The sequence below is a fragment of the Hippopotamus amphibius genome, chromosome 1 (assembly GCF_030028045.1).
Source record: "Hippopotamus amphibius kiboko isolate mHipAmp2 chromosome 1, mHipAmp2.hap2, whole genome shotgun sequence".
In the NCBI taxonomy this organism is placed as follows: domain Eukaryota; kingdom Metazoa; phylum Chordata; class Mammalia; order Artiodactyla; family Hippopotamidae; genus Hippopotamus; species Hippopotamus amphibius.
This window is the reverse complement of record NC_080186.1, coordinates 61,460,390-61,484,024: the sequence shown is the minus strand read 5'-3', so window position 1 is coordinate 61,484,024 and position 23,635 is coordinate 61,460,390. Positions and strand designations below refer to the sequence as shown.

General features: G+C 36.2%; 1 protein-coding gene across 1 annotated transcript in view; it reads left to right on the top strand.

Annotated features, from left to right (window-relative positions):
- Positions 1 to 186: 186 nt before the first annotated feature.
- PRKACB (protein kinase cAMP-activated catalytic subunit beta) overlaps positions 187 to 23,635 on the top strand; it is a 128,160-nt gene continuing 104,711 nt past the window's right edge. Inside the window, exon 1 of the mRNA XM_057714922.1 lies at positions 187 to 463. Coding sequence (XP_057570905.1) covers positions 418 to 463 — 46 coding nt within the window. The 5' untranslated portion in view covers positions 187 to 417. The remainder of the gene's footprint in view (positions 464 to 23,635) is intronic.

The following is a 23,635-nucleotide window of genomic DNA, read 5'->3' as shown; positions in this document are numbered from 1 at the left end:
GTCGAGTGACCCGGGCCCGCCGCCCCCGGCTCAGCCCCCCTCAGCCCACCGCCCCTGTCCCGGGCCGGCACGTCACTTCCGGCGCGCGCGCCCGCCGGCGAAGAGGACAGGGTCCGGGGCCCGGGCGCGCGGCTGCCCAGGGGCGCGCAGGGGGGGCGGGGCGGGGGAAGGGGGAGTGTCTGCCCGCCGCTGCCACCGCGGCTGCTGCCGCTGCCGTCGCCGGGGCTGAGGAGTTCGCTGAAGCCCTGGCCTCAGAACCGGCCCAGTCTTCCCGCCCGCACTCCGGGCGCCAGCGCCGGGAGCACTGACCGCTCTGGCTGGTGCAGAAGCGCGAGTTGCCTCAGTCTGTGGAGCGGCAGGGACGGCCGTGGCCCCGCTTCCCTTCCCTGACCCCTTCCTTTCGTCGTCGTCTCAGTCATGGGGAACGCGGCGACCGCCAAGAAAGGCAGCGAGGTGGAGAGCGGTGAGTCAAGGGCCGGGTCTGGGGGCCCGCCGGGCGGGGAGCGTCCCTCCGGGTCGGAGCCCGGAGGCCGCTGGCACGGTCCAGGCCTCGCAGCGGCCGCCGGGAGCCGCTCGAGGCGACCCTGGGGACCGGCTGCCTTCCTCCTCCACCCCCTCCCCCCAGCTGCAGCGCGAGGGCTGAGCGCCGAGGGCCGGATGGAGAGGGCGAGAGAGGAGAGTGGTCCCCGCAATTCCATCTTTCACTAGAGCGCGGGGGACTCGATGCTTAGATACTTCCCCAAATATGGTCTGGATAAAGAAGTCTCTTGGACATACCAACCCTCACTTCCCCTCCCTCCCCCACCCCCCATCCCCCGGGCCCCCTCTTTGGGAGCCACAGGTAGTGTTGTGAGCAGAGTTGGCTCTTTTCCCTCCATCACTTGGTCCAGCCTAACCTTATCTTCAGCTGAGGGGGCTGCTGGTCTGGCCCTCCGCAGGTGAGATGAATCCTAAATGGGCAACTCTGTTTTGGAGATCCTCCATCTCTTCAGATTAGGAATAGAAAATACAGTAAGAGTAAAAGCAACTTTTTCCATTAGAGACAAAAAGCAAGGCAGGTTTGCCTTTTCTTGAGACCTTCAAGAATTTGCTACAATGTCTGTAAAAATTAAAGGTCACTCTGAGTTGAAGTGCTTCCAGCAGACGGTGGATTTCCGAGAGCTGAAAGTGCAGACACTACGCTTTACACCAAACAGTAAAAAATCATGAATTTCTGTATGGCTGTATGGTTTTATTTATTTATCTGTCAGTCAGTCAGTCATTCATTTTTGCTTTTGCTAGGTTCAACTCAGACTTGATAATTCAGAATGACCAGATAACAAATAGTATTTGTTGTGTCGCTGGGAGTAAATGACATCTCAGCGCTTGAGGGAATGCCTGATGAATTTATTCCAGTTTGTGTAAATAGTATCTTTTAATGTTTCTGTGTTTGTAACATGTTTTAGGTTAATTTCATAATTTAGCATGAAGGAAATAGCTGTTTTCGGTATCAGTAAAGCAGAATCGATTTGGAAAGGTTTAGTCATTCATTTTGTTTAATGTGAATAGTTAGATCAGATTATGTGGTTGGTGTTTCACCAATAAAGTTTTGGTGTTAATTTTCAGGAGCTCCAGAAAAGTTTATTGTCTTTAATATGTGATATGGAGATTTTAAAAAGCCAATATAGTGGTAGAACTTAAGTGGTCTTTTTTTTTTTTTAATTGCACAAAGTAACTAACTGTACAGAAAGTATTAAAAATGCAGAAAGTGAAGAATTATTTTATGCCTTTTATCGTTTTCCTTTTTAAAGTTCTATTACAGATAAAACATGCTAATTGTATCACAGAGAGTGTGCTTGATAATTGAATCATATCAGTGATTTTTATTAACAAGTACTGGCCTATACAGTGTTTATATTTTTAACAGTGATAGTAGACTCTTCTGTGATCTATATATTTGTTATTAAGTTACCAAACTAATTTTCCCCTAGTCATTATTAATTTGAAGCTTGTAGCTATGGGATAATCCTGGGATGTTTATGGGAAACAGAGTGGAAACTTTAAATGTTTATCAAAATATATTGAAATTATTCTTATGAATAAATTCTTTCCTAAGCTTTAACTGTTAGTGACAGCCTAGTTCTTAAGTATGTTAGCCAGCTTTTTATATAAGCTTATTTATGGAAACTAAAGGTCATTACAGTAGTTTGAATAAATGTTATGAAGTGATAAAAAAAATAGCGAGTTATGTCTCATTGGGACGGTCATTGCAAATGTCACATATTGATCAGTTTTTAATTTCATTTGGAGTGATGTTATCAGGTGCATGTTGCTGCTGTTCTACTGTGGTGAACAAAGAAATTTTATTGATGTATCTTAAAGCTTAATGAAAGAACAGCTTTTATCATTATATACCCAGCTGTTCTGTATAGTTTTAAAAAATTACTTATGAAAATATGTGCCTTCTAAAATTTGGCTAGTTATTTAAACTTCAGATGATACATAAAGGAATAAACTTTTAGAAATATAAGTGATTCTGAAGATCAACCTGTGTAATCATTACATTTCAAAGTCAGAGAACCTGACCTCTGAAGAAGCTGGAGTTGAGATCATACTATTAGTGATATCAGAGTAAGGAATAGAATTTGGTGCCCTGACTCCATTCTGCATCACTAAATAATCAACTAATACAAATATTTTCAAAATGTCTACAAATTGTATTAGTTTCATATGGAGATTCTGCAAGTAAAAGCTCAAGAAATTTTACTATCTAGTGTAAGAGAGAAAGTACATATAAAAGTTAACTGAAAAGCAAAATATGACAAGTGCTAACATTATGGAAAGTGAAGTTAAAACTCTGAAGACTACCAATAGGAAAATGTTTGATTTGAAATGGTGATTTAAAAATATCAGGTCAGTTAGCATTTGAGGTTTGGCCCATGCCTCATACAGGTGACTCTGGAGCTTAGTTCTAGAAATATTACAGAAAAATGAAGCTGGCATAAAAATATTTGAGAAGGGTCTTGCTTAGCTTTGACCATCAGATGCTTATGTTGTACTCTATTGAAGTCTATCTCCCTTTGCTTAGAATAAAACATTTTCTGGGATAGGACTTGAAAGCTGGGGAGATTCCGTTTTCTTCTCCAGCTTCTGGAGATAACATTAAGTTGGGTACCTATTATTCTATTGTAGTGAACTAGGAAATTGTATTGCTATGTCTTAAAACTTAATGAAAGAGTAAGTCTTCCTTTTACATACTAACTGTTCTGTGTATTTTTAAAAAATTACTCTAGTAAAAAATGTCTCAAAATTTGAATGTAATTATTTAAACTTCAGCTAATATGCAGAAGTATAAATTTTAGAAAAATAAGTGAGCATATAATGCTCTGAGAAATTTTAAACTTGTCATTCAAAATTGTTTTACTTATTCTGTCTCCCACTTTTTACTTTACTCACAGTCCCCAACATAAAAATACATACTACCTATTTTAATCTAGGAGGGGTTTTTTGCTTGTTTATTTCATTGGAAAAAAAAAAAACCCAAAACCAACATTAGATTTCCTCTCCCCCCCAAAAATGTTGCCTGGGGGCTTTGTGTTACATTCTTAGCACCGAGTTGTTGAGGCCTGTGGGTGAAGTGTTGGTAGAGATTTGGATGCAGATTCTCCCATGACTGCAAGTGGTAGAGCCACCATGTAAGCCAGTGTTCATATAATAATTTTTTGTTTTCCACAGTGTCTCTCTGTCTTAAAAACTCTTAAAAGTGAATGGAAATTAAAGTCACCAGTAGACTAGTTTCAACCAAAATGCAAGTTTCATAAAAAACTAGCATTTTTTAAGGGCTTACTATGTGCCAGCTTCTCTGGGTACTTTGCATGCATAATTTCACTTAATCTTTTCAACCGTGTGACTTTGTAGTTTAGTTATTTCTCCATTTTATATATGAGAAAAAGGAGGCTCAGAGAACGTAAATGACTTGTGTAAGGTTACACAGCTAGTAAGTCAAGGAGTAACATTTGAACCTAGGCAAGTTAACCCCAGAACCTGAAATCCTAACCACTGTGCAACCAGCCTCTGTTATCCAATGGAAAATCAGATTCTGAGACACACAGAATAGCTTGGACTTCACCTTAATCAGTTTCTTATTATAGAAAATTTTGGTTGTTTTCAATAGTGTCTTTATTTGGATAAAGTAGATCTCTTAAATGAGTTATTTTTTTCTTGTTCTATCTTCTAGATTCAATTTCTTTAAAATGAGGAGGAAGGATTAAATTACCTTGAAAGTCTTTTCAGATTCAATGTGGTATAATTTCAAATTAAGCCATAGAAAATTAATTTTATATACTTAAAGCCTTCATTAATATTTGTATTTAATTACTTTTTCTTATTTGTAAATGTATAGTTTCCCTTTCTGTGAAATAGCCAATTGAAAAATTACTTTTTGAACTTGTATTGCCATTTTAAAAGTATTTGGAAATTTGCATCTTACTATGGTTTACAGTAGCACTATCCAATCAGACTTTCTGCTGTGATGGAAATGTTCCTATCTGTATTGTCTCATGTGGTAGCCACTAGCTGCATGCAGCTATTGAGCATTTGAAATGTAACCAGGGCAACTGAGAAACTGAATTTTTAATTTATATGTGGCAGTTAGTGTTTGGTATATTGGACAGCACACGTTTAGAGCATAACTGTCTTTACATGTAATAAAAATGCCAACCCATCTTTTCATCATCTTGGTAATTTGTGTATCCTCACAAGTTTGTACAGATGAACACAATTCTGTATTTATCTTTTCTCCTACTAGAAATTATTTCTTCAGTATTTCCTCTGAATAAGCATTTATAAACCTAGTGAACAGATAATTAGAGTTTAGTAATTTGTGTATAATCTGTAAAGTTAGGCACAAAGTTAATTTCCTTATTGGACTCTACTAGAATTTTTTTATTTTTAATACTGAATCTCAGTGAATATATTTTTCTCAAATTTTTATAGATTTAAATGTTGATTAGGAATGAGTTTAGTGATCTCATATTTTATATCGTTAAACTTTTCAGTTATCAGACTTTTTTTAGAGGAAAATCGGTAACAGATATTTATTCCATTTTAACATATTGGTAGAAGAATTTTGGAATAGTCTTCCTTAGGTTAAAAAATAAAGAAGAAAAAGTCAAAACAAATAGCCACACTGTTTCGATGATACATGTGTATTATCTCAACCAGTTCTATGATTCTGCAATTCATTTTGTGCAGATTATGTACTGTGTAAAATTACCTCCTGTTCAGGAACAATTTTTCCCATTCTCCTGGTCAGTGTCCTCCACTTAGGATATAGACAGATTGCGGCTTTTCACTGCCAGCAGCAGGATACTTACAGGCATGAAAGCCAGCTTAGAAAAGTAAGCTGTGGCTGAGTGGCAGAAGCAGCACATGAAAAGATCCTAGGTAAACCAGCATAGCTGTTAAGATTCTTTTGAATAGTTAGGAGTTGACTATGTCATTTTGATATTCCATTAAATTAATAAAATAAATGATTAGTGCAATTTATAAAATTGTCTTTATATCTATGTGATAATAAATGTTAGTACCCATACGTGTCCAAATTTCCTCAAGGGAATAAATCTTAGGTTTTTAATGAAAAAAACTATGTTAAATAGGAAAATATGGAACTTATGGGAGGGTCTGAATCAAGGTCGTGGAGGTAGAGATACAGGAAGGATCTGAAATGTGGTAAATTTGGAAGCTAAAAATGAGCAAACTGTACTTCACTGATTGCATGTTGGGAATGAGGAAAAGGAGGAATTGGGAATAGCTCCCAAGTTTTTAGCTTCTGTGTCTTGGTGGGTGGGCTGTAATGCCAGTAATGGAGTCAGGAAATGAATATAAGGGGAGAAACAGACTTGGAGGGCGGGTGCATATTCAACTCAGGATGCCTATGGCATTTCTGAAAAATGATATCTGATTTGTTGTTTTAAATACGGATTGTCTATAATTCTCCTAGCTGTGGGGGAAAATATGACCTTGGATGGTCAAAGGATCTTTTCCACATTTCATCCTCATTTTGCTCCTCTTTTAAGGCCAGCTATTTAGAAGCTATAGAACTTTATGTGACATCTGACATAGCTTCTGTAAGTTAAGAACTGTAGCCACTAAAAGTTTAGCTTTTTTGTTTTGAAAAAAGTAAAAAAGCCAAAGCATGGATGAGAACAGTGTAACCTTTAAAGAAATAAAAATAATTTAAAGTCAGATAAAATATTACTTTTATAATTAAAGTATGCATCCTGTAAGCTGTTGAGCTTTGTAGAGTCATGTCGAATAGTGGAAAAAACATGTAAAATAAAGTACCAACATGTACTGTACTAAGTAAATATCAATAATCATCCCTTAGAGTTCTTTAAAATAGATATTAAAAAGTTAAAGTGTGATGTAGTAGTAAGAATATGAACTTAGAACGAGAAAAATCTAAATTCTGTTTTCTAATTCTTTCCATTAGTTCGCTTTAGACAAGTGTTTTAATACCTCCAAGGTATACTATGAAATTGAGAAGGATGAATTTGATAAAGAGACTGTGGTCTTTTCCAGCTTTGTAATTTAGTGATTCCCATATACTTATTAAAAGAAAGAAGGTACATTTAAAAAGTAGCAAAACTTGGGAATAAATTATAGAATGCTCTCACAAAATTATGTGGGTAGAGAAGTGGCAAATGAGCCTTAGTGTGGACAAATACAAGGTAATGTATTTAAGGGAAATTTTTGATCTGTACTTAAAGAATGATAGCCTCTGAATTTTGGCCTAAGCAACAAATTTTTGAATCACCGTATTCATCATTGAAGATATTCTCATGTTCTGCTGTAGGTAAAGGGACCATTTAAATGTTAGTCTTCAGGGCAGTGTATTAAAAACAAAACATAAAACATTCTACTCTTAGTGTAAAATCCTTAACATATTATGTGTAGATATGATGTTTTATGTATAAAAACTGGAGAAAGTTAAGATTGGGGCAGCTAAGAGAATTGAAGGTCTATTATACGAGGATAAACTAGAAAAACAAAAACAAAACAAAACAAAAAAACCAGAACTCTTCATTCTAGAAAGATTAGGGCTACATGATTGATGTGTATAAACCAAATAGTATGGACAGAGAAAATCAGGGATTGTTCACCTAAATTTAAAACACTATAACTCATGGGCTATTCCTCAAAACTTATAAAAGCTTATAAAAGTTAGTTGCAGAGCAAATGAAGGGAAGTACAGGGAAAACGTCATAAACTTGGCTTAGAGAATAAATGTATTTGATTATTTGTGTTTAAAGGTAAAAACATTTGTGCTTATAAATTCAGCTAGTATTTTTAGCAACTTAAAAATTGCTGGAAAATGTTGATGCTTTTTTACTCTTTTTATAGGTTTTGTAACCCTTTCAGCCCCTTACATCTTCAAAAAGACTCATCAGTATTAACAAATAGACCTCTTTGTTGCTAATACTGAGGCTTATTACCATAATGCAAATAATAAATTATTTCCCCTGATATGGAGGTATAGTTTAAATTGCTTAAATAGGTATGGTGGTATCACTTAACTTGCTTAAATAGAGATGGAGGCTTAAATTTTTATATTTTCATCTATTCATTTATTTATTTATTTTTATTTCTGGGAGGCTGTAGGAAGTAGAGTTGCCTTCATAGTCTAGTGGAAGCTTTAGATAAGTAAAAGCACAATCATGAGAATTTTGTAGGAAGTATAGTGTAGAGTATTTCCTGTAGTAACAATTTGGTTTTTCACTTTTTGGTTATAATATAAATTAGATTCAGTGATGTTCTGTATCTGTGTGGATAATTTTCTGAATCAAATTTGGGACTACTTGGGACTTCCCTGGCAGTCCAGTGGTTAAGACCCTACGCTTTCACTGCAGGGGCCACAGGTTTGATCCTTGGTTGGGAAACTAAGAATCCACATGTTGCATGGCGCGGCCATAAAAAAAAAGGAGGGGCGGGTCTCCTCTAAAGAGAGAAATGAACTAATTGACAATTCACAGTGAAGGATAATGCAGTAGCACATTTGACATTAGGGCTGCCTTACAAAATCCAATGTAAATGCCATATCTTTAGCTGACTTGCTGTTACAGGTGTAAAGTCCCAGGCTTTATGGCCAATGGTTTAAGGTTGTATTCCCTGTTACCTACTTTCATATAATGTTAACTATTCAATGACTTCTGAAATTTTTGTTTTCTAGTAAAACAGCTGTTGATTCTAAACCTATAAGTCCTTGGCAAATCTGTATTCTCCATCTGGACTTTGACTCGGAAGATTAAAGATATTGTCTTGAGATCTCATTATTTTCAGGTCCTACTTAATAAAATGAGTATTCAGTTTCTGTACCACTTATTCAAGTAGAAGACCACATAGCATCAGCAGACTGTTGTGGTATGTGAGTCACAAAATTGAGAGAAAGTGTTTTGTAAGAGCCAGTTCTGCTGATAATTTAGCTCCTCCAATCCTAGCTGAGCTAGGATCCTGTCCTAGCTCAGCTCCCTAAATGTATAGAAGCCATGAAAAACCTGGGGAAGAATATGAATCCCTCTTTAGGCTATAGTCTTGAAGTTACTAAATAAGTTGTAGTTCAACTTATAGAACGACACAGGGACAGAATAGTCATTTGTTTGTCGTTCATTCAATTCTTTAGTTATTCTCAGTCAGTACTTAGTAAGTGCCTACCTTGTTGCAGGCATTGTGCTAGTCCATAAATACAAATATAAGAATAAAAGTAAGACTTAGTTCCTATCCTTAAGCTGGAAGACAGATACATTCAGATATTTATGATAAAATGTATAATGATACACAGGTGTCTGAGATTGATACTAGGGTGAAAATACGACATAGGAATTTTTTATGGGAATAAGTATAGAATTTCTGAGATCATCTTGGGAAATAGACTGTAACTGACTGAAATAGAAGTTGGTTTTGAGTCCATTTTGGAGATGTTTACATCTGTAGCTGTAGCACTTACACTAACATTGATTTCTCAGTTGTTTCTCCTACTACACATTGTGATATGTAAGGGCAGAGACAATATAAAAGAATAACAAGATAAAGTTAAAATATAGGATATCTGGATATTTGATGTAAAGAAGTTGAAGGGGTTCTTGTCTGATACCTTTTATTTTCTTTGCAAAATACGAGGCAAGATCATTGCTTAGAATGAGAGAAATAGTGGGAATTTCAGAAGTGTAAAGAAGAGAATGAAATAGAAATTGTAATGAATGGGAAACACAGTTAATCAGAGAAATGTGGTACAACTGTCAAGTCATGTTGACAGCCCATTTGAGGTTGAATTTATAGTGCCCCTTCCGTGTGGCTTTCTCCAGCAGTGCTTAGCTTCTGGCTGAAAGCACTGAGAAAGCAGATAGTTAAGTTTGTCAATTGGATTTCTGTAAGAAAGATGTGATGGAAAAGACAAACGTGTGAAGGATTTCTTGGACCATGTAATCTAAACTGGTTAAGAAAAAATGAAGAAGGGAGAGGTTCTTATGAAGAATGATCATATTGGGAATATTTAAAAAGCAAACAAGGAGAGGACATTGTAATCAGAGAATGACATGCCTACAGTAGTGATTCTTGAGCAGTTAATGAGTACGACAAGGTTGTTGGTGAGACTGGCTGTCTGAAATGAAGAGAAGGGGATAAGAGATAACGTGGTCAAGGAATTGAGATTCAGTGGTAATGGATGAGTCATCACATAGAAATTAAAGCCATCCAGGATGAATACAGGGCTTACAGTATAGAGAAACTTTGTGAGTCAAAGTTTTTGATGAATGAAGGTAAGTGAGCCAGAGATTGATAAATGACAGCAACAAAGGTGAGGAACATGGTGGTACAGCTGAATGGTATAGGTCTTGTCTTGGTCTGTTTGGGCAGCTGTAACAAAATACCATAGATTGGGTGGCTTATAAACAAAAGAAATTTATTTCTCACAGTTCTTAAGGCTGGAAATTCAAGATCTGGTGCCAGTAGATTTGGTGCCTGGTAACAGCCCACTCCCTTAATGACAGCCATATTCTTCCTATTAACCTCATAGCGGAAGGGGCAAGAGAGCTCTCTCAGACTTTTTTGTAATCCCATGCATGAGGTTTTGCCCTCATGACCTAATCCCACCTTCAGATACTATCAATTTGGGAGTTAAGATTTCAACATGTGAATTTGGGGGATACAGATACATTCAGGCCTCAAATGAGCAGGGTTTTTTAAGAGGATGGAAACAACAGTTTTTCTTAATCTAATGTCTTCCTAACTGAAGCCTGAGACCAATCTCTCCCTACCAATTAAAAGTGATATAATGTTGACATATAAATGTCGAATAAACTCCTATGTGCTAAGAAGAGAAGGAAAGAGGTATCCTCTTATCAAGTAAATCAGCTACTAGGCCCAAATAGTCAATGTATTATAGAGAAAGTAATATGTGTTCTCAAAGAAATAATAGATGTTACAGTGTGTTTATATCAGTTCACACAGCTATTTTCAAAATCTTTCCTGATCTGTGAATGGAGATAGTGCTGAGTTGTGAGATTTAGAAGTTGTATATGATGTATTTCTTTTGGCACCTAGAGGATGGTCAGTAACTAGTGGCTATATTTTTTTAAGGGAAATCCTTAATCATTGTGTGTATAGATTGGGCACATTTTTTAACAAGTTGTCTGAATTGCAAGTTAATGGACAAATAGAAACAGCAAATTAATCTACTGGAGTAATGTTAGATTAGATTATAAGGAGCTGACATTTAACCTCAGGATCATCAAGAATAAGATGATATAAAAATTTCAATGGGAAATTTTAGCATCAAAACTTTAAAAATTACATAAAGCAGCTTATATCATTTATTTTTCACCATAACCCTGTTAGTAAATACTATAATTATCATCACTTTTTTTAGTAAGAAAATTAAGGCTTAGAGAAGTTTCACAAGGTTACACAGTTAAATGGCAGAGCTGTGTGCAATGCTAACTTAGTCAATTTGTTCTAGGCCTTCTGCTTATAATCACTAGTTATTCTGTTCCCCTAACATGGAAATGATAATTTTCTTTTAAAAATTGTACATTTGAAACTGTCCTAGAATCCAAAGGGCCCTTAGAAGATCTGTCTACCTACCATATCACCTTTTTAGACTATTATTTAATTTTTCTATGTGCCAGGTACTGTTGTCAGTGCTATATGTATAATAACCCACTTAATCTTCACAACCCTTTGACATAGGAACTACGATTGCTCTTATTTTACACAAGAGGAAATTTAGGCATAAAGAGGCTATTTTGTCCAAAGCCACATAGTAAGTAGTCAAGCTGGGATTGGAACCCAGGCAGTGTGACTCTAGAGTCTGTGTTCTTAACTACTATGCCATATTGGCTGCTTTTCTAAAAATTTGTAAATGTTTCACTTTATTTACTTATCTCATACATAATAATCTTACCAGTGATAGAAAACTCAGTACTCTATCAGCCAGGGTTACACCAGAGAAACAGAATCAATAGGCTATATATTAAGAGCTGTATTTCAAAGAATTGACTTATTGATTATGGGTGCTGGCTAGGCATGTCCAAAATCCATGGTGTAGGCCGTCAGGAAGGACGTGTTGAAACTCTCAGGCACAGGTTGAATCTGCAGCCCACAGGCTGACTTCAGGGAAGCTTCAGTTCTGCTCTTCAAGGCCTTTCAGTTGATTGAATCAGACCCACCCAGATTATCTAGGATAATCTTCTTTACTTGAAGTGACCTGATTATGGACTTTTCATCACATCTACAGAATACCTTCACAGCAACACCTAGATTAGTGTTTGATTGAATAACGAGACTATACCCTAGCCAAATTTTCACATAAAACTGATCATCAGAGACATCTTTTTTTTTTCTTTTTTAACCTTGGGGTGGAGGGGGGCAGGAGCTTTTCATTTTCCTAAGCCAGAAATGGAACTTTCTATTTTCTTTTCAGTCTTCATTTATTTATTAATTACTCTTGCACCTCCTCAACACCATCCACCCCACTCCCCTGCCATTACCACAGCCAAAAAAGATATCAAGTGTTTTGCAATAGAAAGCATATACGTAAACATATACATTATCTTTAAAGTAAAATTTTAAAAGTGAACAGGAGCCTCAAAATAAAAGGTAGAGAAAGATTGAACCAGAAAACCGATGGTGAGACTAATTATTATATTCAAGCATAAAATTTAGCACTTTTTACATGGCAAGAGAGTTATACTGTATAGAACCTCTTTCAAATTCACTGAAATTCTAACAAGTATTTAGCATTGAATTCTAACAGGAATTTAATCTATCTAAATATAAGGAGCATTGGCCTATGTAATTCACAAGATAACTATTGTTTAATAAAAGAGAGAACTCTCTTTAGATTCCTAGGTGCAAGAAGAAGGATTTCAGAAAGCTGCCTGCAGTTATTATTAATTTTTTTTTTTTGGTAATTTTGATTTGTATCTTGACCTTTTTATCCTCTTGATAAATACTGTTTAAAATGCTGTAAGATCCTTTACTAAGAAATAGAAGATTTAAAGTGCTGCCTCATTGACCTTCAACTAGACTGAAAAGGCTTATAAGAATCCTAAGTGTGTGTCTCACAGACCCTCTCAATTAAATAGTTGGGGTTTCTAGAAATGAGGACTTTGTCCTATAGCAGCCTTACATGAGGCCCAATTAACAGAATAGCCTCTCAAAAAGAAATGTGAACATGGCTTTTGTCTATTGGAGTTGATTATAATTTGATAATATGAAACCCGGGTTTTTAGAAGGAATTGTATCACTTAGATCTAAAGGGGCAGAGAGATTCATAATGAAAGGAAGCCTCTGGGCCCCCAACCTCCTATAGAAAGGAAGCAGGCTGAGAAGCTACTCAGCTGTAAACATAGGCCATTTCTTATGGAAAATGAAGGATAACTCAGAGGATACAGCCAAGAAGCCAGAGAGAGTAGAGCTAAGAGACATGGAGAGCCACTCCCAGGACTAGTCAAAGAATTGGTGACTTGTGCCCAGCTGGATTTCAAACTTGCTGTTGACTGACGACTATTATGTATCTCTTGTTTTCTCCCTTTTTGAATGGAAGTGTCTATTGCAATTTTCCTGTTCCTTGCCTCACCCTTGTATATTGGGTTTGTATTGGGCAGATAACTTGCATCTTTAGTTCACAGAGGAATCATACCTGAGGAGGTGCAGCCAAGAAACTGGATTTGAGGAGCCTCCTCTCCATCTGCACCTGATTTAGACTAAGTCCTGGACTTTGAGCTGGTGTTGTAATGGGACTTTGGGGGGCCTTGGGAGGGGTTGAGTATATTTTGAAAATGGAGAAGTGTAAATAATATGTCGCCAGAGGATACTGTGACAGAGTAACAATGGCTACAAATTTTTAAGCACCTTTTCCATCCAGAGGCATAGTTGATTTGTTCACTGCTTTTAATCTGGGCTAGATTGTGATTGTTTAACCAATAAAATATGGTGGATGTGATGCTGGGTCAGTTCCAGGCTTATGCTTTTGAGAAGTCTAATGCCTGTGCTCTTGTAGAAGCCAGCTGCTATGTAAAAAGTTTGACTATTTTGAGCCCAGCATGCTGTTAAAAGCCCAGCTAGTCACTTGGAGAGAAAAAGAGAGGGCGAGATGGAGAGAGAGAGACAGAGGGATAGAGGGAGATAGAGAGAGGCCACATGGAGAAGCACTCAGGCACTAGACTAGTTAGTGAAGCTTTCTTAGCCCTTTCAGTCAGCCCAGACTTCAGTTGAAGCCAGATAAGTGAGTGCTTCAGTCAGCAATGAGAAATGAGATGCCAGATATATGACTTCAGTTGGGCTGTTCCAGCTATCCTCCAGCTATTTGAGTCACCCAGCTCAGACCCCAGACCTTGTGGAACAGAGGTGAGCACTTCCTACTGTACCTTGTCCAAATTCTTGAATCACAGAACTGTGAACAAAATATGGTTATTGTCTTAATGCTAAGTTTTGGTGTTTGTTACATGATGATAGACAACTGAAACAAATTTGAAGGAACTGAAATACGGAAAGTAATGTCACCTGCCCAACTTCAATCACATTTTAAACTGCCTGTATCCCTGTTCTTTCCAGAGGACCCTCTGGAACCTCTTTTCCATTATTAGCAAACCTGTCTGCACCTACAGGTTTTCCATGTAATAGCACGTTTTTCCCTACCACCTTGCATCTAATAGTTGAACATACCTCCTTGATTTAATTCTAGAATAACGATGTAATGGGATACAGCTGGGTACTATCCTTAGTTAAAAAATATCAAGCAGGATCTTCTCTGTGTTGCATAAAAGAAATCCCTCAGGCAAAATCATTTAGTTAGCAAAGTACAACTGACTGAAAATTTCTTAAAGGAAATTCAGATCATTTATGTAATAGACCAAAAGGTAAACAGTTTAGTAGTCGTGAGACAAAGTTTTTCTCAAATGTCCTGATTGTACTCTTGATTAGAGGGGTTCTTTCTTGACCATTTGCTGGAACAGAATGCTACCCTGATCACTTCTCCTTTCTGGATATTTCCTCTGGAATATCCAGTTCCTTCCCACCACCTCATAATGCAGAGAAGCTTCTCTCTTTCACAGAAAACCCAATCTGACATCGAGGCACTGATGCTTTTTTTTTTTTTTACACCAAGAGTGAGTTTATCAAACCATTTCTTTCAACAAATGAATTTGAATAATAAAAATTAAGGTGAAAATTTCTACTCATCATTACTTTTATATAAGAAAAAGAAAAGAAAAATCTCAACCAGAATCCCACCATTCACAGATAACTAGTTAGCATTTTTTCTTCAGTATATCCTTTTTAAAAATATACGGGTTAGTTTTAACAAAAATGGAATTGTAATAATATTAGATTGGCCAAAACATTGGTTCAGTTTTCCTGTAGAATGGCTCTAGTAGTGCCTAGTTGTCTTTAACTTCATTCAAAACAATTTTGTTAGATTGTATTATGACAGCTGTCATATCAGTATGCATTAAAAAAAAACTTATCAAAATTGGTGAATTTTTGTATAGCCTTTTTAATATTGAAGATGAAAGAAAGCAACATTTTTGGTATATTATGCTTTATCATTTCAAGAAAGGTAAAAATGCAACTGAAACGCAAAATATTTGCGTTTGTGCAGTGTATGGAGAAGGTGCTGTGACTGATTGAACAAAAGTGGTTTTCGAAGTTTGGTGCTGGAGATTTCTCGCTGGACAATGCTCCATGGTCAGGAAGACCAGTTGAAGTTGATAGGGATCCAATCGAGACATTAATTGAGAACAATGAATGTTATACCACGTGGAAGGTAGTCAAAATACTCAAAATATCCAAATCAAGCATTGAAAATCATTTGCACCAGCTTGGTTATGTGAATTGCTTTGATCTTTGGGTTCCACATAAGTTAAGCTAAAGAAACCTTCTTGACCATATTTCCACATGTGATTCTCTACTGAAACATAATGAAAACATTCTATTTTTAAAACAAATTGTGATGGGTGATTTACAGTGGGTACTCTACAACAGTATGGAATGGAAGAGATCATGGGGCAAGCAAAATGAACCACCACCAACCACACCAAAGAACGATCTTCGTCCAAAGAAGGTGATGTTGTGTATGTGGTGGGATTGAAAGGGAGTCCTCTATTATGGGCTCCTTCTGGAAAACCAAATGATTAATTCCAACAACTATTGCTCCCACTTAGACCAACTGAAAGCAGCACTCGACGAAAAGCATCTGGATTTAGTCAACAGAAAATACATAATCTTCTATCAGGGTAATGCAAGACTACATGTTTCTTTGATGACCAGGCAAAAACTGTTATGGCTTGGCTGGGAAGCTCTGATTCATCTGCTGTATTCACCAGACATTGCACTTTCAGATTTCCATTTATTTTGGTCTTTACAAAATTCTCTTAATGGAAAAAATGTCAATTCCCTTGAAGACTGTAAAAGGCACCTGGAACAGTCTTTTTTTTTTTTAATTAATTAATTAATTTATTTTTGGCTGCATTGCGTCTTTGTTGCTGCAGGTGGCCTTTCTCTGGTTGTGGTGAGCGGGGGCTACTCTTCGTTGTAGTGCACGGGCTTCTCATTGCGGTGGCTTCTCTTGTGCAGCACAGGCTCTAGGTGCGAGGGCTTCAGTAGCTGTGGCTCGCAGGCTCTAGAACACTGGCTCAGTAGTTGTGGTGCACGGGCTTACTTGCTCTGCGGCATGTGGGATAGTCCCGGACCAGGGCTTGAACCCATGTCCCCTGCATTGGCAGGCGAATTCTTAACCTCTGCACCACTAGGAAGGCCTTGGAATAGTTCTTTACTCAAAAAGATAAAAAGTTTTGGGAAGATGGAATTATGAAGTTGCCTGAAAAATGGCAGAAGGTAGTGGAACAAAAGAGTGAATACGTTGTTCATTAAAATTCTTGGTGAAAATGAAAAATGTGTTTTTTATTTTTCCTTAAAAACCAAAGGACCTTTTTGGCTAACCCAATAACAGTATAGTACTTACCATGTGCCAGGCACTATTATAAGTGCTTTAATCTGGTTTATTTTATTTGATCCACCTCACAACCCAGTGAGGTCTGTACTTGTGTTAACACCATTTGTGGATGTAGAAACTGAAGCAGTTAAGTAATTTGCCCAACAGCACAGAAGTGGGATTCAAATTTAGGTAGTCTTGACTTTAGAGCCTGCAATTTTAACCATTACCCTAATCTGCCATCTATGTTATACATTCTACTTTGTTTTGTTTTTTTTCTTTTTTACATCATGAATTTTTCCATGCAGTCAGATATTATACTGTAGGGAATTTTTTTTTTTTAACATTCAGTGTGTTAAATTTATTGAAATAGTAATGTGTATAGCAGTCCCCAGCCTTTTTGGCACCAGGGACCGGTTTCGTGGAAGACAGTTTCTCCACAGTTGGGGTTGGAGGGGGAAATGGTTCAGGTGGTAATGCGAACGATGGCGGAGGGAATGGCTCAGGCTGTAATGTGAGTGATGGTGCAAGCAGTAATGTGAGCGATGGGAAGTGGCAGATGAAGCATCGCTCTCTTGTCCGTCACTCACCTCCTGCTGTGTGGCCCTATTGGACTGGTAGCTGTCTGTGGCCTGGGGGTTGGGGACCCCTGATGTATAGAACTAATTCTTTTAACTCTCCACTTCATTAATAACCATTCTCCCTACTTCCGATAGTGTTGATTAGTTTTGCTTGCTTTATAAATGTAGTCATACAGTAGGTACTCTTTTGTGTCTGATTCATCCCTATTGTTGAGTATAGTTAGAAATTGTCCATTCTCTTGGCTATATTGTATTCCATTGTTTGAATATATCATAATTTATCCATTCAGTTGTTGGTATATGTTAAGTTTCCATTTGGGGGCTATTATAAATGGTGCTGCTGTAAACATTCTGGTACCTGTATTCTGGTGAACATATATGTGAATTTCTATTGAGTATATACCTAGTTGTGGACATTTCAGCTTTAATAGAGTCAATAGTTTTCTGAAGTTGCATTACTATCAGCATTGTATAAGAGTTCTCATTGTTCCACAATCTGCACAACTTTTGGTTTTTCCTTCCTTTTTTGCTTTAGCAAAATACTAGTGTTCCATTGTATGATTATGTACTATCTTTTTAAAAAGGCAGCCCCTGTTTGGGGGCATTTAAGTTGTTTTCATTCTTTTTTTGAAAAGTGTTGAGACTAGTATTCTTGTAGACTTATTTTTTTAGACTTCTCGTGCATGTTTTCCATGCACATAATTGTACAAATAACATGAGTGTTTGTTTTACTGGAACATTGTCAGGATGAGTTATTATAACTTTTACAGCTGTAGTTACTCAGCATGAAATAGCATCTCATATTTTTAATTTAAATTAATTTTATTTACAGCAAAAGTTGAACATTGTGTTTATTGGTAATTTTTATATTTTTAATAAGTAACCTGTTCTCATCCCATGCTCGTATTTCACTTGAAATATTTGCGAGTGTCTTTATTATCATTATTAACCCTTTTCTGGCTATATGTTATAAACTTTTACTGTGTATCTTTCAATTTTACAAAAATTTAAGTTTTTATGTAATCAAATACATATCTTACAGTTTTTGTCTCTGGTATCACGCTTTAAAAGACCTACTCATATTTTCAACTATTCCATTCCACTCCGTTCTTTCCCTTTGTGTGTATATATGTGTATGTGTACGTATATACATATATTTGTACTGTATGCATACATAAGTATATTCACGTTTTACCATTTGAAAAATAATATGAATATGTAAACTTTCTCCCTCTATGCTATGTCATCTTCTTTTTCTCAAATCTCCTTCAAAACCAAACTTCTTAATAGGCTAATTTCACAGCTTCTACTTTCTGTTTATACCTCAAATCCTAAGGTTGATCTCTATTCCTACCTGCTTTGGTAAGCGTCATCAAAAATCCTGTTTGTGACCTTTTTTCTTTAGTTTCTCTACTCTATAGTGTTTCCCCAAGTGAGTCATGCACTCAGTTACTTCAAGTACTGCCATTTCCTGTTACTTCTTATCTTTGTGACCAACACATATCTCTCTTCAGTTCTCCAGGCATATTTAATTATTACTGGGTGTGTTACCTGGAAAGTCAAATTGAGGAAATTGTCTTTTCCCTAAACCTGTATCCCCTATATAGGTGAAAATGGGGAACTTTCTTAGTCATGTAAGCCAGAAATCTGGGAGTCATTCTAGTTTCTTTTCATTTTCCTTATCCCCTGCCTCTCATTGGTGACTGGGTCTTATCAATGATTTGTCCCTTCATTTCTGCTTTTACTGCTTCTATCTCAGTTCTTTACCATCCCTTTCCAGGATATCTAAAATATTTGCTTAACCAATCTCCTTACCTTTGTTTTCTTAGCCATCTCCCAAATCTGATCTGGCTCCTCCTTGCTTAAAATAATTTTTATTGTGCTCCATTGAATGTAGGATAGAATCTGTTCTTAGCATGGCATATAATGCCTGTCATGATTTGGCCCCTGTATCTTGTTTGATTTCCTTCCTGTCACTACTACTTATAATGCGTTTTAAGACACAGTAAGACATTGTTATTAACTGTGATTGCTTTGGCATTGTTACTGACTTTAACACCCAAAGCTATAGTATTCAGAAGCATGCCCCAGACACAAAATGAATTTTTCTGTATTGCTAGCTAATGTTTATTAAGATATTACAAATCAATTTTTTAATTAGTTTGAGCAAAACAAATCAATCTACTATGGGAAAAATGTATTGGGTTAATTCATAACTAAATCAAAATAATTTTGTCTGCAGTTTCTTGCTTGAGATTATCTATATTAATTATCTCCCATTACTATGAACTATTGAAGATTTACTGTGTCTGATCTCTTCTTCCATTATTTGATTTTACATAAACTTCTCAAAGGCATTAACGAAGGATATAAATAGTACCCATACATAATTACCAATTTCTTGATAATTAAAAAAATTGGTAATATGCCTTTTTTTAAGCTCTAATTTCTGAAATTCACCTTGATACTTTTCTTTCGTAAGGCCTTTACCCATACTCTTTCCTATCTGGAAGTCTTTTTATATCTTTTCCTTTTACCTAATTAATCTTTTGTCACATCCTTCATATTTTATTTCAATTATTATGCTTTCAGGAAGGTGTTCTCTGATCTTCCCTCACTAGATTAAGGTCTCCTGTTATACATTTTTGTAGAATCATACCATTTTTTTAGTAGTACAGTCTTTCTCACTGAATTATAATGTCTGTTTTTGCTTTTTACTGAAATTTAGCACACAGTACTGTGCTTGGCACATAGTAGGGACTCAGGAAATAGTTGGTGAATAGATGAATACAGTTTCTTGATAGGCAAAAGAAGATAGATTGGGAATATTTTTTCTGAGAGATGCTTGTTTTCAATATAGTCATAACAACCTTGATATATCTAAACTATACTGTAAAAAAATCTCTACTAATGCTATAGAATGATGTGCTAACTGGTGCTTATAATTTTTATTTTGTATTTATTTCTTATATAAGGTTGGGAAGATAGCCATCAAAATACTTCTGCTAGGTAGCAGAGAAGACTAATTATGTTCCTGAAAATAATTATAACAATGTATTTCAACTTCAGGCCTGGTTTACTTGTTATATTAGAAGCAGTGTTTTAACAAGAAACTAATAGTGCAAGTGAGTCTTATGAACTTGACTCGAAACCAAAAGATCAAATGGAAATTTATTTTGCGGAATTGAGAATATATTGGTGTAGCAATGAATATCCATTGATGGCATTGCCATCAGCATTGGAGGTGAATGTCCATTTCACAACAGACAGTGTCTTAAGTGCATTGCTTCTCATTGGTGGCTTACCTTCTTTGGTTCCTGCCTTAACCTGGTTTTCAAGTCTTCCTAACCATTCTGTATTCTACCCATTTAATGAATTCCTTTTCTTCTTACAATAACTAATATCAGGGTTTTTTTCTTGTTGTTTGTTGATTTTTTTTTAACAACAGCCTGACTAGTACACGTCCCAAAGCGGGGAGTCTAATTCACATGTCCTCCCAGGAAAGGCAACTAGGGGTCTTATTTGTATGTATGTTTCATAGGGCTCCCAGGGAAACAATGAAAAGTACTCTTAGGATGGATAGTTAAGCTCTTAGGGATAGGAATCAAGGAGCATAAGACTCTGACAGCTGGGAGAAATGGTTTTGCATAGAACTCTGAAAAACGGTGCTCCAGATTTCTTAAGGAGATTGACAGGAAATGTTTTCAATGCATAAAACTGACAGGATTAATATCCAGAATAAAAAACACTTTATAAGTCAACAAAAAGATAAAAAATGAGAATGGAAAGAAAAAAATATAGTAAAGGATATGAACAGGTGAATTACTGAAGATGAAATTCAGATGATCAATTGACATATGAAGAGATATTTGACTTTATTAGTAATCAGTGAAATTTAAAATGAGATATCTTTTTCATTTACCAGATTAGCAGAGATGAACAAGCCACACAGTATTATGTGTGGCAAGCATCTTGAGTGTAAATTGGGATAGCCACTCCTGAGATGATTTGGTTGTATCTATTAAAACTGAAAATGGGTATAAACAGTAACTCAGGAATTCCCTTTTAGGTATCTTCTGAATAGAAACACTTATACATGTGCAAAAACAAGTATGTATTTTTAAAAAAGACAAGTATTGGCAAGGGTGTGAAGAAATTGGACCCTCATACATTACTGGTGGAGATGTAAAATGGTGCAGACATTTTGGAAACTGTTTGTCAGTTTTTCAAAGTGTTAAGCACCAAATTACCATCCCAGCATTTTTACTCTTAGGATCTATCCAAGAGACTTAAAAACATATGTTCACACAACAGCTTGTACATGAATGCTCATAGGAGCATTATCTATAATAGCCATAACGTGGAAACAACTGGTGCAATAGAATGTGCTGTATCTGTGCAATGGAATATTATTCAGCAATAAAAATTAGCAAAGTACTGATACACACTACAACATAGATAAACTTCAAAAACATTATGCTAAGTGGAAGAAATGAGACACAAAAACCGCATATTGTATAATTTCATTTATATGAAAATGACAAAATCTGTAGAAATAGAAAGTAGAATATTGGTTGCTCAGGGCACATGGTGAGAATGGAAAATGATTGCAGATGGGCATGAGGTTCCTTTTGGGGTGATGGATATTCTAAAATTAAGTAGTGGAGATGATTGCACAACTATAAATTTACTTTAAAAGCCTCACTGAATTGTGCATCTAAAACTGGTTAATTTATGGTATGTAAGTTATATCTCAATAAAACTATTAAGAATGATTAATAGCTGGGGACTTACAGTGTAACCTAAGTTGGTAGGCCAACACTTGCATGAAGGATCGCTGGAAGAAATGAAGACCAGAGGCGTAGCATGCCTTTTATTAGGAGAAATAAAGAAAATGGAAAACAGAGGGGGCGAGGGTGGAGGGGAGAAAGGAAGAGAGAGAGAAGAGCAGAAAAGGGGAGAGGGAAGAAGATACAAATGTTCATTTTCACATTCTTTGTAATAACAGAAACTGAAAAACCTAAAGTCCCATGAGTAGAGAAACAGCTAAGTAAAATATGGTAAATTTGAAATAAGTAACTTGCAAAAAGGTATGCTGAGCATGATACCATTCAGGTATATTAAAAAATTAGTATATATGATATCTGTGGAAATATATGTAAAGTATAAAAAAAGAAAATTTAAGGCTACAAGCAAATTTGGAATAGTGATTGCTTCTAGGGAGCAGAGCAGGGGAATCAGAATGAGGGTAGAAATCAGGAGGGCCTTTAGTATTGTATATAATCTAATTTCTAAATAGATACTACATTCAAAATTATATAATTTTTAAAAATATAAACAGAAAAATGTACTTGAAGCAAATATTCCAAAATATAAATAATGGCATTTCTGGATGGTGGGAATAAGGATGAGAAAAGAAACCAAATCTAAGAAACAAATATAAAAGAGCATTATTTTCTTTGATTAGCTAATGTAAAGATGTAAAAAAAAAAAAAAATTGAAAACGTAAAAGTGAAAAAAAAAAAAAAATCTGAAAAGTGTCGGTGATAACCCTGCAAGCCCACAGCAGACCTAAGGAGCATCAAGAGCAGAACAACAGCTTACCATCGAGGTCACTGACCTTTCGAACAGAGCGTCAGTGACCACAGCAGGAAAACCTAGGATTCCTGCCTGGAAACAGAGGGAGCTTAGGGATCATGGTATTTTATTGGCAGGTGCTATTATAATCCAGATTATAATACTTTGACATAGCCACATGTGACACACTTGCCGTCCTCCTTTCTTTCTTATTCAACAATAATCTTGCTTATAAAGTTTGATAATGTTTTTCAAACCCCTTATAATGTTATTCACTTTTTCAGTTGAGGAAGTTGGGAACTCACTTCTCATTACCTACCTGCTCTTAAAATAAGTTTACATATAGAAAATAGTGGATTTTTGTAAAAAGTGGGATAGTCCAAAAAATTATGCTTGTTTTCTGAATTTGTATTAAATGAATTTCTTTCAGTTGCAAAAGATAGAAACGAATTTAAACTGCTTGAAACACAAAGAATTAATTTTCTAAAGTAATTTGAAAGTTCAGGTGATGAACTAGCTTTAGGTATTGCAGTATCCAAGACCTCAAATGATATTATTAGATTTATCTTTCTCTCTTTGTCTATCTCTGTCTTTCTGTCTTTTTCTACGGTATAGTATTGATAGGATTTTTTTTCATGAGCAGGAGCTTGAAGTCACTGAATTACTACTACCTCTGGGAACCCTTATTTCCATGACCATGCTTGCCGTCAGAAATATACAAAAAAGTGTCCTGTTTCTACCTTCCAGATATCACAGAAGGACATCTAATGGGGAGAATGTTATTTGCATCCCAAACTTTAGGAATAGCAAGTCCAGGAAGTATATTTTATAGCTTTCCAGCTTCTACTATTATAGTTGGAAAAAATCAAGTACATTTTATAGCTTATCATCCTTGCCTACTATTATAGAATGGAAAGGATGTTGCATGAGCCAATTCCCAACATCTGATACAGTCTGCTTCTTTGGCTACATATACCCTACATATACATATACCCTTCTACTGATGTTT